The 17266-nt window shown below is 48.2% G+C and overlaps 3 protein-coding genes across 3 annotated transcripts; 2 read left to right on the plus strand and 1 right to left on the minus strand.

Annotated features, from left to right (window-relative positions):
* Positions 1-589: 589 nt before the first annotated feature.
* UCRPA7_5076 (putative lipase 1 precursor protein) lies at positions 590-1714 on the minus strand (the record flags this gene model as incomplete). Its single annotated transcript, XM_007917624.1, has 1 exon — positions 590-1714. One exon carries the CDS (start codon positions 1712-1714, stop codon positions 590-592), a length of 1125 nt encoding a protein of 374 aa, XP_007915815.1.
* Positions 1715-5489: 3775 nt separating this feature from the next.
* UCRPA7_5077 (putative short-chain dehydrogenase reductase family protein) lies at positions 5490-5931 on the plus strand (the record flags this gene model as incomplete). Its single annotated transcript, XM_007917625.1, has 2 exons — positions 5490-5749; positions 5805-5931. 2 exons carry the CDS (start codon positions 5490-5492, stop codon positions 5929-5931), a joined length of 387 nt encoding a protein of 128 aa, XP_007915816.1.
* Positions 5932-15547: 9616 nt separating this feature from the next.
* Positions 15548-16973, plus strand: UCRPA7_5078 (putative sugar transporter protein; the record flags this gene model as incomplete). The annotated part of the gene is made up of 4 exons (XM_007917626.1): positions 15548-15550; positions 15634-15707; positions 15759-15859; positions 15916-16973. The coding sequence occupies 4 exons, from the start codon at positions 15548-15550 to the stop codon at positions 16971-16973; spliced, it is 1236 nt and encodes a 411-aa protein (XP_007915817.1).
* Positions 16974-17266: the final 293 nt, after the last annotated feature.

Genomic DNA, 17266 nt, shown 5'->3' on the forward strand with positions numbered 1-17266 from the left:
GTTCAGGCACCCCAACCAGGATATGGCATCCGGGGCACTGCCCAATCACTTATCACCGCGGATGCTTTGTGCCCGTCCCCCAAGAACGGTTATACTAGACCCGCAGGCTACGCGTTCTTTTCAACCCTGTCAAGCGCCAATAATGGCAAGTTGATGCATATTGGTTGCAGAAGTGAGGTTTCTCCCACCGTCTCGCAGCTGACGGAGTTCAACTCGTAGGCGCACACCATAATGTTTATTGCTTTTGACTGCCCAAGATCTGACAATGCACTCGCTGACATAGTCTCTAGGAATGTGGCCGCGGGCAAACATCAGCGGTGGCTTGTCTGGATTGAGTCTGGCCACTTTCACGGCGGCTCTTGGGTGGACAGCAGACAAAGTTGGAAGACCTCTTGTCCAGGTACGTAAGGATATAGCGAATCGGATGGAAATGTCGTGGTTGGACTATAATCTTCAAATATCTGGAGCTAAGGGGGATTTAGAGATCGTAACATTACCGTGTAACGCATCACGTTTGATTTAACCTTTCATGGAAAAATGGCGAACAACGACATATAAGCAGCAGTAAGTTCTGTTCATCAAGACCTTCCTAAGAAGCTGGATCAGTAATGGTCTCGATCCGACATCCAACCTCGACGTGTCCTTGCTCCATGACCGAGACCAGCCACGCCCGTGCTCTCGGGTCACCAGCAACGTACTCGCCAACATGATCGCCTACAGTATTCCTCGTATAGTAAATTGAGGCGCCCACCTCGCAATACCTCTCAATCAGCTTGTCTGTATCGACACCGGCACTTAGCTCGTCATGTATAGCCTTGTAAGCATAGACAGGCATCTGAGGAACGCCGTGGTAGCCCATTATGCCGTCACTATACGTTACGCGCTTGATTAGAGGTGCCTCTAGATCTGCAAGCCCATGCACAAAATATTTGCCCATTTCCTGGTTAACAAAAGTGGCGGCAGACGAAGTTGAGTCAGCAAACCCGAGGAAGGTGCTGGCATTGTAGGGACCATCCTTCTTGAGCACACTGATGAGATACTCCCGCGCATCGGGGAACTGGCTGGTCACACCCAGTAACCAGCCAGGAATCAAAGACGCACTAACTGTATCATCGACGAGACTGAGGATGTTCGTGACGTTTGGCGTCAATCCACCAAGAGCAGCTGCACTGAATGATAGCTCTGGGGCATACTGAACTTGGAGCTCAGTGGCCCATTCGCTCGCCAACGCACCTCCTGAGTATCCCCACAAGGCATACCGAACTGAATCTGAGAACCCCAACGCCCCCTTGCAATCAGAGGAGAGTACAGCCCGAACACCATCTAGTACAGCATGACCGGACATAACACCAGCAGTGAAAGAGGCCAGGGGACCTTCATAGTCGCCTGTTAGTACATGCCGTCCGCGGCCCAGTGCCCATTCAATATCGGGCTGCTCGCTGCCGGTGTAGAGGGTGTAGGAAGGACTCCCATTGACGTCAACTGAATCGTATGCAATCTGATAAGAGAGTAATATTGAAGCTGTCGCCGGGGCGATAGGCACGAAGAGTGTTGCGACTGCCCAGGTGGGCTCGTAACGACTATCTGTAGTGCGGTAGAGAATATTGAAAGCCTCAGAGCTGTTAGTGACAGCGGCCGTCAAGTTTCCCGGCGCCTTTCGAATCCGCACGATGCTCCCTGGTGCCGCAGCATCGAGTTCTGTTGGCGGGGTCATATACCATGGATCATCCTTGGGCGGCCGAGGTGCTAGTTGGTGGCATGTTGAGATTGGGCAAACGCCACGACCGTGAAGCAACGCAGTCGACGATTCCGAGACTGCACTTCCAACGGCTTGGAGAGCAAATGCAAGAGTCGCGATGCAGCCTGAGAGACGCGCCATGATGAAGCGAGATCAGCACACCTGTTAAAAGCCGCAAAACGTTGCAATTGATGGAGGACGAGGTACACTTCTCGGAGCTCTTGCAATATTCTCTCCGGGAATGCGGTGAAGGCCATTTTAATTCAGTTCCTTCAGTCTTCGATCACCCAGGAGACTCAATCAAGCAAGAGTGGGTTCGAACTTTTTCGTAACCTTCTAATGGCGAGTTTGGGTTGTTACTATCGATTTCTAGCAGTCGCTCTAGCAGAATCGCTACGCTACGAGGAGTTCAGGGGAGCTGAAAAGTTCATCAAACCCCTGTCTTCAGCTTGGCGACGAGAAACGCAGTCATGAAATTTTGCCCAATTGAGGTCTTGGGAAGCGCTAAATGTCGATCAAGCCCAATTAAGGAGCCAAACATGCTGCACCACCTTTGACGTTGCCGGATTCCGTATGTTTTAATGTGTAGATGCCGTCAAAATGGTCTTCAGACTAGATATCATGCCTCGTCCAATATTCCTAGCTGGCTTTCAGTCTAATGGCTCACTGTATAATATTGATGGGTAGCATTTCTTGTTGACACTTTTTCTTCCTGGAGATAACAATATCAACACAGCTCCGCTATGTTCTGAACGTATGAAACCGTCGCATTCCCCATGCTAACTGCGTGTACTCGGTCTTGAAGTTGACCAATTCATGGTTCGTGTGTTGCTAGAGGTATGCTCAACGTCGAAAACACGCTCCCCAGCTTGATCGTTGACCATATCTATCCATATAAAGGTCTTCAGAACGTGTCTAGTCTCAGCCCAAGATCTTAAATTCAATGCCAAGGTCTGTTTGATAACGCAATCCTTCAGCCAGTGGTAGTGGGCTGGCGGATTGAGCACTGATATCCTCCCAACATATGCCAACCAGAGGATAAATGCTGGCAACTCTTCATTACTGTGCTGCACCAATGATAGGAGAGCTGTCTTAAACCGCTCAGCCAAGGGCCGATAGTGCAAAATGAATTTGACCCCATTCGTGTCATGGAAGATTGTTGTTGAAAGAGCAAGTAGGGCGAGCCGCAGTACTTCATGCCTTTCACGAGCATCGTATGCTAGATGCTGCAATCGATATTGTATCGAAATCAGTGCCTCTTGGAAAATATCTGGCAAGAGTTTGCGCTGTGTTTGGTGGGCAAGGTTCAATGCCGTTGCCAGCTCGTGAAAATCGAGCCAAACGTTGACCAATCTGATATCTTGAATACCATGACCTCCGTATACCGCATGCACTGCAGGTTTTGCGGGCATCTTTCGAGAATTCAAGAGGAATGTCTTCCATGAGATGTCATTGTTGGAAAAGAACAAGGGCCTATTACCAGTCTTAAGGGCAAATCCTAAATCGATTCTATGGGCAAGATACGTCAATGGAAGTCGACTGCACGGGATAACGGAATACAGACCTGCAACATTTCACCTGCAATAAACGCTTATGGTCGAGACTCTTCAAGCCGCCCCGGATCTCAATTAATTGATGAAGACCATGCATGTGCTTGTCCGTAGTTTCAACATCGTCAACAGTTTGCGACATCATAGCTAACGCCAGGACTGTGAGAACAATAGAGTCGGTAACTATCAAATTCGCCTCTGCCAGCTTTTTTCGTAGCATGACTATGGCATCATTCATGCGAGCAATGGCCGAAGTCCCAAATATTTGACTTCTGGAGAGGTCGAAATAAGCCTGGGAAATGTACAGCATGGTATGACTGTATGCGGGATCTTGTTTCAAGTCGTCGAACCAGCGATCATCCTCTTTGCTCAAATCTAGACAGTGATCGATGGGATACATCGCTTTCTTCATAACAGTAATAACTGTTATCATATGCTGCGTTAGCATCTGTAGCGAAAGGTAACGAGAAGCTAAACATGGGAGACTTAACGCATTTTCGGCGTTGTAAGTGGCAAAAAGTACTTGATCCTTACAATTGTGGACGATCTGCAGCGTTTGCGGTCCCATCTCGACCGCACATCCCATAAAAGGGCTGTCCGAACCATCCAACCGGAACTCCGGCGAAGGGATCAGAGTTGCTTGCCACGGACCTGTCGCAACGAGCTGCGTCTTGTCAGCGTGGCCGCCTTCAGAACTTATCCACGACCCATATGCGGCAGATTGTTGCTGCACATTGATTCTCGACTTTTTGTTCTTCTTGACCTTATTCTTTCCTTTCATGACATGATGGCGGATGAATTTCCTGGCTTGGGCATCGGGGGTGATGCTGTCTCGTCCGGTGGCAATGATAAAAGCGTCAGGGCCGAGACGAGGAGTTGGAGCTGGCGCGCCAAGGCCAAGGCCAAGAGCTCTCTCTCTTTTCGGCATTCCAGGCGATCCAAAATCTGGGCAGGCCATGTTACACGTCACATGTTGCTGGCTGGGAATAACAAACGAAGGATGTGCGTTAATAGCGTCATCCTCGTCCCGAACCGAAATTGAAGGGAGAGTTTGCAAAACATTTCGCATTCCGGGCCCCGAAGTGTTTGAATTGGCACAATGACACGAGTCTCGCTACGATGAGTTAGCGTGTGCGCCACAGACCAATGCCAAGATTTCAATTGGTTTCCTAACTCGGAACAGCGTATGGCGGTGGGACTTTGTGGGGGTTCCCCGAGTCAGTCGAACAACAAGATCATTGGCTTGACGAGAGGCACCAGAGCACAGGACAATTAGTCAATGCTATCAAGATCTGTATGCTTGCGGCTCTACAATGCCAAGCATTTCAATATGCATCCATTTCCAGTAAGTGCCGGACAAGACAAGGCAAAAGACTTGTAGGATCCATATATATATACCAAGTTCCGGTTTCTCCTCCTAAGACCAGCTCCTAGAACAATACAGTATTTATACAGCTGACAAGACGGCTTGCTCCTCTCACATACTACTTTTAAAAAGTAGTAGTCCTTTTCGTATTACACGATAGAAGGCAGCCGTCGTCATCATGACCTCTAAATCGATGCAACTGAGCCATGAGGCGACCACAAGTCTCTGGCGGTCTTTCATCAAATCACAGTTTCGGACTAAGCCTCGCCACGCACCAGCAGATACCAATCTATCCGGAAAAGTGGCAATTGTCACTGGCGGGAGCTCTGGGTTGGGATATCATTGCTCTCGCCATCTGCTATCGTTACAGCTGTCATGCCTTATCCTGGCGGTGCGATCACTAGAAAAAGGCGAGTCCATTGCCAAAAAGCTACGCGTCGATTACCCTTCTGCCAAGATTGACGTCTGGCCCCTTGAAATGACTTCGTACCCGTCTATCCAGGACTTTTGCCGACGGGCAGAAACCAATCTTCCGCGGCTCGATATCACAATCCTGAATGCCGGTGTCATTCTTCCAGAATTTGGACTCTGCTCCACTGGCCATGAAAGAGTCATGCAGGTGAACTATCTTTCGACGTTCCTGCTGGCAATTTTAATGCTCCCAATCTCAAAAACAAAAGCGCCTTCTGGACATCCCGGTCGACTCACGATAGTCAGTTCCGGAGTTGCTCTTTGGGCGAAATTTCCGAATCGCGACAAGCGGCCACTACTCGCGTCGTTTGACAATACCAAAGTTCAAGCATGGGATCCAGTCGAGAGATATTGGACTTCCAAGATGCTTGGTCACTTGTTCTTTGTTCGAATGCTTGAATATCTCAACGCAGACGACGTCATTGTCAACCTCGTCGAGCCGGGTATGTGTAAGGGATCAGGTCTGCACAGAGACATTAGCGGTGGTGCCGGCGTCTTTCTTGACGTCTACAAGTCCCTGACCGGTCGCAAGCCTGAAGATGGAGCATGGACATATGTTGATGCTGCCGTCGTGAAGGGTAAAGAGTCTCATGGGAGCTTCTGCATGGACTGGGAGATTCACCCGTAAGTTGCGCCACAGGTATATTCATTCTGACAAGTCCTAAACTTCATACTCTAGATTCACTCAGTTGGTTTACCTTCCGGAAGGCCAAGCAATCATAGATTCTATATGGGCAGAAACGATGGACGAGTTTGAGTTTGTTGGAGCGCGCGCGATCCTTGAGAAGTTCAAAGGAAAGGGCTAGCCTCGTCAAAGTGTTACTTATCTTCATCAACAGATTGAAAATGGGTTTTAAGAGGCTACGAGTTACTAATCGCCTCTCCCAAAGTTCGCATTTCACCTCGCACTTGTATTGCATCATCTCATGGCGCCTTCCCCGATACGTATTGATAGGTTTCTTAAACCATCGCTATCCCATATCTGATCATGCAGAAGTTCCGCCTTTTACATCTGGCTTTCTCCCGTAGCAAACGTACCTAGATCTGGTCAATGATTCACATGGCCGCTTTAGTCCAGATAGTGTAACTTACATGGGCCAGTATGCATGGATTTTCGGATCTCGGACTTCCTTTCTTGCTTCAGCGCAGTAAACCAGGCATTCCTCTTTGGTCATTCCGAGGCCTCTGGTAAATAGAAACAACGTCAGGCCCTCAAGACCACTGTCAATGTTTGCTAGATTCCACAGCCCTAGCGTCTTATATTTCTTGTCCTTGGGCCACTGGTTGCTCGGCCATTTGAACATATGCTGGTGGATATCATCAAAGCCTGTTTTGACAAACATCTCTTTGTAACCCTCCGTTTGATCAATAGGCCTTCCTAAATTCGCTGCGGCTTCGACTGTCAGGTGACTCATCTTCGTTAGAGCATGCTCCTCAGTCAGAGTTCCGTCATCAGAGGTAACTGGGAGCCCGATATCCCACATTTCAAGATAGCCGCCAGGCTCTAGATTGCTTCGGAAATATTAGCGTGTTTAACAGAGTACTAAAGATATCACTGACTCGAAGCACTTCTGTATTAGGGCTTGATGATCCGCAAATGAACCTCCTAGTGAACGTGCGTAGATGAAATCAAACTTATCACGCCAAGTCCAATCTTTTTCAAGGTCGTCGACCTCAAATTGTACATTTGGTGGTATACTACGCTTTGTTAGTTCCAATTAGGACCTTGCACTCTACGAGACCAAGACGAACAAACTGGGCTGGATAGGGCTGAGGTCTACTCCAATGACCTAATATGTCTTAGTATGATTTCGATGGGTTTGAGATGTTAGATGATTCACCTCTGCTTCAGGGTGCGCATCCGCTGGCATGTTGTAAGCATTTGTTTGCACATGGCCATTGAAGAAAGGTCTTACCGTAATCAATAGCCCAGATGCCTTAGGTATCATAACCGGTCAGAGGAACTCAGGTAGTCACACAGTCCATCTTGCCTTACCTGTACCAGTGCCGAGATCCAAAACTCTTCTTGCAGTGTCATTCTTGGGACAAAGAGCGAGTTTATCATCTAGAGTTAGCAGCATAAGATGATGATGTATGTCTATTAAGATGTTAGAAAACACTTCTCAAACCGCGACTGTACGTCAACTTCATCTCGGCACAAGGGAGGTAGCGATTCTGATACGAAAAGCCACATACCTAAACGATCTCTTTCCTCCTGCCTCGAGATGAGCAAAATGCTGAACTGTTTCAGCGATCACATACCTCGTCGTTTGGAATGAAGTACTCTACTCATGTTAATAAGTTACCTGCTCAAAGTCGAAGAAACTCTTACTTCCGGCACTCAAAGCATGGTATGTCCTTCCATTCTCTTCATGAAATGCTAGTACACTAGATCGTAAGGACGTTAAGGAGGTGTTGTTGATAGACTGGTAATCATGACGTTAGCTTATTCTTGTACACAATTGCTAGCTCCACGCACTACGCCAACAGCAGAATCATCATCGTGGCCGAAATTGTCGGGAGCCTGGAAAAGTGATCAATATCAATGCCAACAGATCGAGATTCACCATTCAAATTACAATCTCTTGGTTGGTATTGTTGTCACTGGACATGTTGACGTATTTTCAGGTTCATCACAGTAGAGTTAGAGAACGCAAGGCAAGGATAGAAACACAACTCAAAGGGATTTTAGGGTCTATAACAAGCTGCGTCAATGTAACCATGCACTTTCTCGGCTCAATCGGACCTATGCAGATAGGTCACTCCCACCAGTCACAATTCGGGCAGCTGTCAGAAGCATCCCACGTTGTTACCTCCAATAAAGTCTTAACTTTTGATTCGACTACAGCTTGGCGAAGGAGGGGATGCGAGGGGTCGAAGCCAATCACGATACGGTTGAGCCGAGCACAATGCTGGACTTCTGTACCATAGACAAGCGAGAGAAATTTTGACAAATGAAAGAATTCGGCCAGGGACACAGGACGGGCATCCCGAACACAGAATCTAGAGTTGAGAATCCTGCAATAATGAATGTAGCTCTGCATTCAGCTAGTGAGAAAACTCAGCAGATCTTATATGCCACAACACGGAGATGGACACGGAGAAGGGTCAGCACGAGTCATAGGCGCGTTCTGTCATTTCCTTGACCCTTAAATATCACAGGCTTGGGCGATTTCAAAACCTGACCATTCATTGTTCTTGTTTACACATGCGACCGACTACCTAGATCTGAATCACATTCCGTTGCTTTGAATGGCCTCCGAGTGTGCCTCGTTGTTAATAGCCTGATCAATAACTTTGGAAACTGCCAAACAAAATTCCTCCTGGTAAGGCAATGTCGCAATTTGCAATCCTAGGGGTGCGTTTTCGAAAACCTCAGGCCCCGTGTCTGTGACAAGAGTTAGCATACAGTGAATCGTGGGGACAAATTACATACACAAACTCTTCATATCTTTATCGTATCGATCGTATGGAAAGTTGGGTATTGGAGGATAGGGTTCTTCCTCATACCACTTCTTGGGTGCTTGGTCCTTCACGAGATCAACCCGCCCGTGTGGAATAGTGGTACAAGGCCAGTCAAGACAATTATACATAGCAGAGATGGCACTGGTAATATACTCTCCATGAGGAGGAGCTGGGTGAGGCATCGGGGCGCTGATGATTGCATCTAGCCCAAGAGCCTGAAATGCTTCGAGATATTGAGTACGCAGCGCCCATCGAGCTCGATGGTTAAGCCAAATTCCCATCGGCGACAGGGGTTCCTCTGACCACCCAGTGCATACACGAGGAACAAGGGGCTCTCCCGACTTCTCCAAGGACTCTCGGATACCAATCCCGCCTTCCTGTGTGTAAATTCGAAACACAATTTCTGCACCCCGTCGATGTAGTTCGGCCCATTCTGGCCCAAGCTCGATAACTTCATGACCTGCAGCACGGAGAATCTCCGCTGACTCCTTCAAACACCGAAGAACCGGGGGTGATAGGTGAACGATCCCGTCATCAAGGAGCAAGCCAAGCTTGATTTTGGTTGGTGCTTTTACGGCCGGATCCCATGGCATAGGAATGACCCGGGGTGTCTTCAACCAAGGCTGACTTGCCAAGACTGTCTCGCAGAATAGGGCGATGCTATCCAAATCGTTGGTTATTGGGCCATATCCTGCAGCACCGCTGTCAGAGTATCCAGAACCCCTACCAAACCCGGGAATCCGTGCAGACGTTGGCTTCAAAGTATACACCCCGTTCCATGAAGCTGGGAGCCGTAGAGATCCACCACCATCGGTTCCGAGACCCATTGGAGACCCACGAAAAGCGACAATAGCTCCCTCCCCACCCGAGCTTCCACCGGCACTCAGGTTTCGATTCCATGGATTCATGACCGTCCCGTAAATGTTATTTGTGGACTCTACCAGGAGGCACCCTTGGGAGACATTGGTCTTGATGAAAGGAATAGCGCCAGCCTCCTTCATGATTGCGACAATAAGGGCATCATTCTGGACAATTTCCTCAACGCGATAAACAAAGCCAGAGCTATTGAGGTGTCCTTTGAGATCGAACACGTCCTTCACGGAAATTGGTAAGCCGTGAAGCGGTCCCTTTGTCTTGCCAGTGGTTTTGAGATATTCATCGTGATCTTTCGCAGTTCTTAGTGCCTCATCGAAAAGCAGCTCCGTTGCACAGTTCAAGGCTTGGTGTGCGAGTGTAGCACGTTTGCAAAACGCGATGACCACCACTAGAGAGCTTAACTTTGCCGTCTGCAACTGTCTTATCAAGTCTCCAGTGTTGAGTTCTGTGATGCTAATCTCCTCAGGCGTGAGTAGGGTACGGATGGATGCATGCTGGGAAACATCAGGCAGCACTTTTGGGGAAGGGAATGTGACTTTCCATTCGTCTGGAATCGAAGCAGCGAGGTCTTTCCGGCGAGCGGCCGCCTTCTGTTCCCACGATGCTCGACTCATGGCTTTTGACCAATTTAGGTTACATTACATATTTGGTGAAGAGTATAGGATTGTCTTTAGATTTCCTGCCTCTTGAGGGCTATATGGTCCACTTTCTGTCTTGATATACGAGAAAACTGGAACATTACGTTGTGTTGAAGTCTGGTGCAAGCTTGATTATCGGCGCCCGCGGGCGATTAACACGACAGTAGAAGTAGCGAATGGTTCCTGCCGGACGTTGAACATTTGCAGGCCAAACCATGTCTAGTGGAGTCAATAATTGGCCGCGGGCCAAGCTCGTTGGGCTGATACTGGAAATCATTGCTGCATAGGTGGGGATTCTTAACGTAGGTGCAAGTGATACTGGAAACGGCCAACATTACTCAGGATTCGAAAGCCTGATCTTGATAGATATTGTTGGTTGGTTCGTTCTTTCAATACCTGTACCGCTCGATGCACAATGTCAGTTGTCAACATCCCCACCGCGTGAGTGTCCATATCCAATGAACAGTCAGTGCGGCAATTAATGTTTTAAGTTAGAAATAATCTCATTTCATCAGCTGAGCTGGCATCTCTGATGACCACTTCAAATATCGCTATTCCGGAACATGAACGCGAAGATTGGCGTGTATTGGTGACCGCAATTGATTCCGCAGCCAAACAGGTTATTGAACATGATGGCAAAACTTAGAATAGGCAGTATCGAAGAGCACAAATAGCTTACCATCAAGTCAAGATTATTTTCCAGGGGCAGACTATGAACTGTACCCACATGAGGACATTCATGATGTAAACGAGGGCGGCTGGGCCACGAAGGTAAGCTTCTCTCTATCACTTCTGGTGAGATCGTTCACAACGGTTATGATGACTGAGCACTATGCAGGCTACCGTCATATGTACAAAACCAAAAAAAAAAAAAAACAGCTTACTGAAAGACAAAACTGTCGCGCTCAAGGACAATATTGCTTTGGCCGGCGTTCGCTGCACAAATGGAACCGCAGCGATGGAGTGGACCCCAGCCATTGACGCTACCGTTGTAACGAGACTTTTGGATGCTGAGGCTATAATCAAGGGAAAGGCTACATACGAGAATGGCTGCATGGGAGTAAATTCTGACACATCGTTAACAGGTCTATGCCATAACCCATATGCTCATGGCTATAGTTGTGGTGGATCTAGTAGTGGAAGCGGTCGACTAGTTGGTACTGGAGAGGTGGACATGTCCGTAGGATGTGACCAAGGAGGCCCGATCCGCTGTCCAGCATCCTTTTCGGGAATTGTTGGGCTGAAGTCGACTTGGGGATTGGTACCTTACACTGGCATCATCAGTTTGGAAGCTACTGTTTGGCCCAATGACGCAAAACGTCCCGGATTGTGCTCTGATGTTGGATGTTTTGGCCGGATATGACGGCATTGATGACCGCACTCCACGAACGCTTGCGCCAGGATCCTTCAACTTTTTGCAGGGCGTTAAAGGCTTCTTGGACCTTCCAAAAGAAGCCTCCTTGAAGGGGAAAAGAATTGGCGTACTGAAAGAGGCATTTTTTCTCAAGCCCAAGACCCGAAAGTCACGAAACTCGTCAGACTTGCAGCAGAGAGCTTCAAGGCTCTCGGCGCTGAAGTGGAAGAGTGCTCGATCCCAATGCATGGTGATCCAGTTGTTCCATCTGCATGGATGTGCGCCCTTGCATTTGCCGGAACCAGACAAGGCATGCTATCTGACATGACGGGGCGGAAGCAGCTGATGATGGCAGACCGTATCCTGAAGTCAGGAAAGCAGCTTACTCAAGGCTCATTTAATGCATTGAGTCCGTATGGTAAAGGGTTTTATCTTCGAGGGCTCTATCTTGACCAAATATACGGTCCAATGATTCATGCACGGTCACAAAACTTGCTGTGGAAGCTAAGTGTGAGCCACCTTTCCGAGACTGTTGTGGACATCTCTCCTAATTCCTCCTATTTTGCAGGATCAATATGACGGAAGGTCTCCCAACATACCACTTACTTGTGATGCCCACAGTACCTGTTCTACCACCTGCTCTTACAACAGAACAGATGGGTCCTTTGGCGAGGGTTTCCAGAACCCTAGGGTACACTTCAAACACAGCACATTCAATTTCTCAGGCCATCCTGCAATTTCCATTCCAGTTGGATTTGCTAGTCCTAAAGAAGCCCCGTGTGTTAATTTTCCAGTCGGGATGCAACTTGTTGGTCGGCATTATGAAGATCTATTGGCCATGCAAGTAGCGGCAGCATGGGAGAATGCTCATGATTGGAGAACCATTTATGAGCCGTAACTTAAAGCTTGCCTATACGTATTTCGTGCTTATGGCTTCCTCTAATATCTCCTTCTATGACATGCTGTCACCTAGCTCTACCATAAGATCCCCTTCGAAGAATCCAGATGCACTTTCTGAAGAAGAATAATCAGTTATGCTCGAGGGGCTATGCGCAAGACTCTCTTCGTTGACAGAACACAGCAGCGACATCCTGGTCGAAGCTAGCTTAGTAACATTGAATCCAAAGCTTTGTAATTCAAGCAAGCGTTTGTAGTCCTTGATTTGCGAAGACCAGTATTCAATATCGTTATCTTCCGTTGAAGTCAATAATAGAAAAAACATGAAACTTCCCGTCAAAGAGAAATGAGTGTTAGAGATTGCTACTTCATGTTAGTGTAATTCGGACATCTCTTCTCTCTGTGAGGCTGGGCAAAAAGGACGTACGGGTCCACCAGTATGCACGTAATTGATTGAGTTGCAGTCTTCCAAGCAAGCTAACCACAGACTCTACGGCACTCTTCGCGTAGAGCCTTACAGCAGAACAATACATTGGGCTGTGAGGAAAGAGATTTCGAAGGGCGGCTCTGCAAAGAGCAATTTCAACGGCATGAAATGCAAGAATGACAGTTCCTAGGATAGACAACTTAGTAGCTCTCGTTTATCCCCCTGGAAGGTCAAATGAGCTCACCTCTGGAGTCAATTACCTCTTCTGTTGCATGTAGAGCATCAATGTGCTCAACTTTGAAGTCTAGTAGTTGCTTCTGAAAAGACACAAAAAGTTTATGGATATCCTGAGGTGTTGTATGGCGCAATTTCTCAACAGATGATAGGGAGTAAAATGTTGACAGCAGCCTAGATAAGATGACTGCAAGAACAGCAAGAGCGATGAAATGCTGGCGCGAGGTCTGTGGTACAAATGGGTCATGTTGATCAAAATGTTCCAATGAAAGTAGCGGCACGCTGGCATTGTCCTCGTTAATGTATGAAGGTCGACCCAAGTTGAACGAGCAGAACTTGTCGAAAATGTACACGGCCCACCAGAGTCGAACCCGGCGATTTCTGTGTTTACTTGTGATATTCCAAGAGGATGGATTAACATTGAGACCCAGCTCATGACACATGCCAACAATGGATCCAATTTCGGCCCACAAGCCTGGAGTAGTCGGAGCTCTGTGAATAATGGCATGTCGCTGAATAAAGATTAGGGCAGCCTCAACTATTTCTATTTTGGGATGTCGACGTTCTATTTGAATGGCTTGAGCCGCATAATAGCTTAATGTTTTCCGCAGTGTGTCGGTTGATTCTGTGGCAAATGGTGCTGCCATGACACACATGGCAGCAAGGAGGACCGGATTTCGCTGTTCTTGCTGCGGAAGCGGTAGCGAGTCTAGCAATGGAAAAGAAGGATGCACCACGTTCAAGTAAGCCAATAGCATGCGACTGTCGTTCTCTTTGATGATAGCCTGAACATCCAGGATAGGATAGTATGACGGCCGTGCATCTAAATGACTATCAGGTACAACCTGAAGCGTTGACTCAGCGGTACATCCATGACGATGGGAGTGCTGATTGGACGGATGAATCCGGTCAGACCGAGTACATGGAGACTTACAGTGAAATGTGCTGGAGCCTCGCCATCCTCGTTGACTCGAAGACAAGCCCAGTCGACTTGTCTATAGCAATTTGCGTCAAAAGCACAGTGTCGCAGAACGAAGGGATCCTGATCTCCGCTGAGGCCAATAAACTGCGTGACCCATCTAGTCGGTTCCGTTAATGCTGTGGCTGTGGTACCTGGACTTCCAAGTGTTGTGTCTTGGTTGGATTGGCTCGTAATCAATGGCCTGGAGTTCTTTTGGGGGGGAACTACTGGCGCGGGATATCTTTTGCTTGGTGACCGACCGCGTTTGGGTTTTGGTATAGAGTTATAGGTACAGCCAACTCGACGGACCTGGCAAAGGCTACAGTTGACAGTCCCAGGAAGCTTGATACAACCGATCCTGCGCTTTCGACATGCATCACAGCTTCACAGCACATTAGTCTGTGCTTGAATTATACAAGCAGAATCCAGGGCTCCATGGATCAAGCAGAAACTTACGGCGGTTGACTCCGTGACTTGTACTTGCGCCCTTGGCCTTGCTGGATGGAATCCATACTCCTGTTGCGGCCCGTTGCCCCGTCCGTCAAGGCGGTAGGTCAAGGGCTGTTAGCACGGATAATCGATGGCTTGAGAGGCGACCAAGAGGGTTCGGTGGATACAACGATAAGCTGACGGCCCGCCAATCAACAATATCGATATCTAAGCGACCCCGGCCTAGGGACACTGCCGAACAGTCGACGAGAGTCGTAGACAAATATCGAAGAATTCGGATGTCAAGTTCACGCCGTTCGGATGTTCCGATCGCCCAGTTTTATAGCCTAGAAACCTGTTCCGTAGGAACGGTGCATCTACCCCTTCCTCTTATCTTGGGGACCCGCTCCACCTACAGCTCCACCCACTACCAGCCGCCATAGATAACAACAAAACTAAGAGAAGCATCCACCAACCTTGGCGCATGTTTGGCAACACCAGCACTGCTCTGTAGTGTCCAGAGAATCACTATTAATGTCGCGTGGCGGTCGCTGTCCAATCCCTCTGGATCGAGTTCATCCCAGACCTTCTTCGACTGGTCAGCAGATTCAACTGTAGCCCCTCGCGAGTCAAGCATATTCAAGATGGGATTTAAGAGCACCTTCAATGACATCGGCATGGTGAGGGAGTTGACTCCTCGACTATTTCTGGTTTATACATTCATGTCTGTGAGTGGACCCCTGGACGGACGCGATCTTGAATTTCAACAGTTAACAAATGACTCGACTTATAGATTGGTGCTGTTGTAAGTATCATAATCCTGACAAGTCTAGTCCTCGCGTTCAATCTCTAACAAACCAAGAACTTTGGATTTGATAATGGGTGGTGGTCCAGCGTCCTCGCCCAGCAGCAATTTGCTGACTCATTTGGGGTGTGGAATGAAGAGAAGGGCAAGAAGGTTCTTCCTTCCACATGGATCTCTGCTGGATCAGGAACTGGAAACGCTGGCATGGCTATCGGTTGCATGATTGCCGGACCTTTTATTTCTAGAGTCGGTCGAAAGAACACTGTTCTCGCAATTCTTGTTCTCGCCTTCATCGGTATGATTATGCAAAACGCCATACCAAGCTACTGGGGAATCATGGTAGGCCGTATGGTCAATGCTGTCTCGATGGTAATCATGCTTTCTGCTCACCACTAAAACACCAACACTAACCTTGTTGATAGGGTCTCGAAGCAAACAATATCCCCATATTCATGTCAGAACTGAGCCCTCCAGCTATTCGAGGATCCTTGATCAAGTATGCCTTCCTTCCCCAGGGCAGCCAAGCATGGCGCTAATACGTGATCAGCTTTTATCAGTGGTGGCAAATCGTCGGGGTTATATTAGCACACATTGTTGTTCTGCAATCCAACAAAATCTGGCCAGACAGCCAATGGGGTTGGCGACTCGGTATGTTTTCTCCCCCAAATGCAGCATATTTCGGAAACGGTCGTTAATCCTCCTAGTCATGGTCGTGCAGATCATTGTTCCCTGCCTCCTGCTAGGCATTTACTGGATTCTCCCCGAATCCCCCAAGTGGCTCATTTCCAAGGGTCGTCATGATGATGCTAAGAAGTCGCTCATGTACATCCGACGGGGTGCCGCAACGGAGGCCGAAGTCGATGAAGAGATGAAATTGACTGAGGCTGCTGTTGCAGAACAAGAAGAGTTTCATCACGTCACTACATACTGGGACTGCTTCAAGGGGACAAACGGCCGAAGGACCCTGATAGCCACCAGCGTTCAGGTCCTGCAACAACTGTCTGGTAATGCCTTCATGAGCTCATACGCGGTCATATTTCTGCAGCAAGCTGGAATCACCAACGTGTTCGTATCATCGCTTGCTAGAACATGTATGGGTCTAGCTGGCGCCACAATGGGTTTCTATCTCCCCGACAAAATCGGCCGCCGGCCCCTCTTCATTGGAACTGCTGCTGTCATGTGGGCTGGACTCTGGATCACATCTGGCATCTCGGCCTGGTGGCCCGGCGGTATTCATGGAGGTGCTGTTGCCCAGGGCCTGCTGGCTCTCCAACTTATCTGGGCAATGATGTCTACTGCGGGTTGGGGTTCTTGCGTCTGGATTACTACGGCCGAAGCTGCCACCGCTCAACTGCGAGAAAAGACTCTTAGTATTGCAACAACTATTAGTTTTATCTGTGTGCTCCTGGTTAGCTACATCAACCCGTTTGTCCAGAATGAACCCGGTAATCTTGGAGCTAAGGTGGGGTTCATCTATGGCAGTTTCTCCCTCATTGCCGTTTTCTGGGTCTTCTTCATCGTACCTGAGATGAAAGGACGCAGTTTGGAAGAACTGGACGAACTGTTCCAAAACAATGTCCCTGCCCGCAGCTTCCGCTCATATCATGCAACCGGCATTGGTGCTCAGATTACAGAGATCTCAAACATCAATGCGGATCCTCACTTGCATATCACCAAAGGCGTCACGCAGGGTGGCCTAGAAGTCACCACTCACGAGGCATGGCCGGAACCAGAGGGCCGATCCAAAGATAATAAGCCTTAAGATGATACGACGAGAATTGGAAATAAGTAAGTATTTGGTTCGACTTATTTTCTCAATTGGAAGATATTGTAGGAAGACAGGAACGAGCGGCCTCTTGGGCTGGCTGGCGTGGCAACTTGATGTCTTGGAAGGGTTGGTAGAATTGAAACAATAGCGACGGAAGATAGTCTAACCTAACATTTTATTTACTCTAACTTGAGGTAGTACACCGTGAGAAATATTTTGACGACATGATACACAAGTTTGCAGAGATGATACAAGAGAAAATCTGATTGAAAAGTTTAGAAGGCTGA

This window comes from Phaeoacremonium minimum, assembly GCF_000392275.1.
Source record: "Phaeoacremonium minimum UCRPA7 unplaced genomic scaffold PA7_03_scaffold_389, whole genome shotgun sequence".
NCBI lineage: Eukaryota > Fungi > Ascomycota > Sordariomycetes > Togniniales > Togniniaceae > Phaeoacremonium > Phaeoacremonium minimum.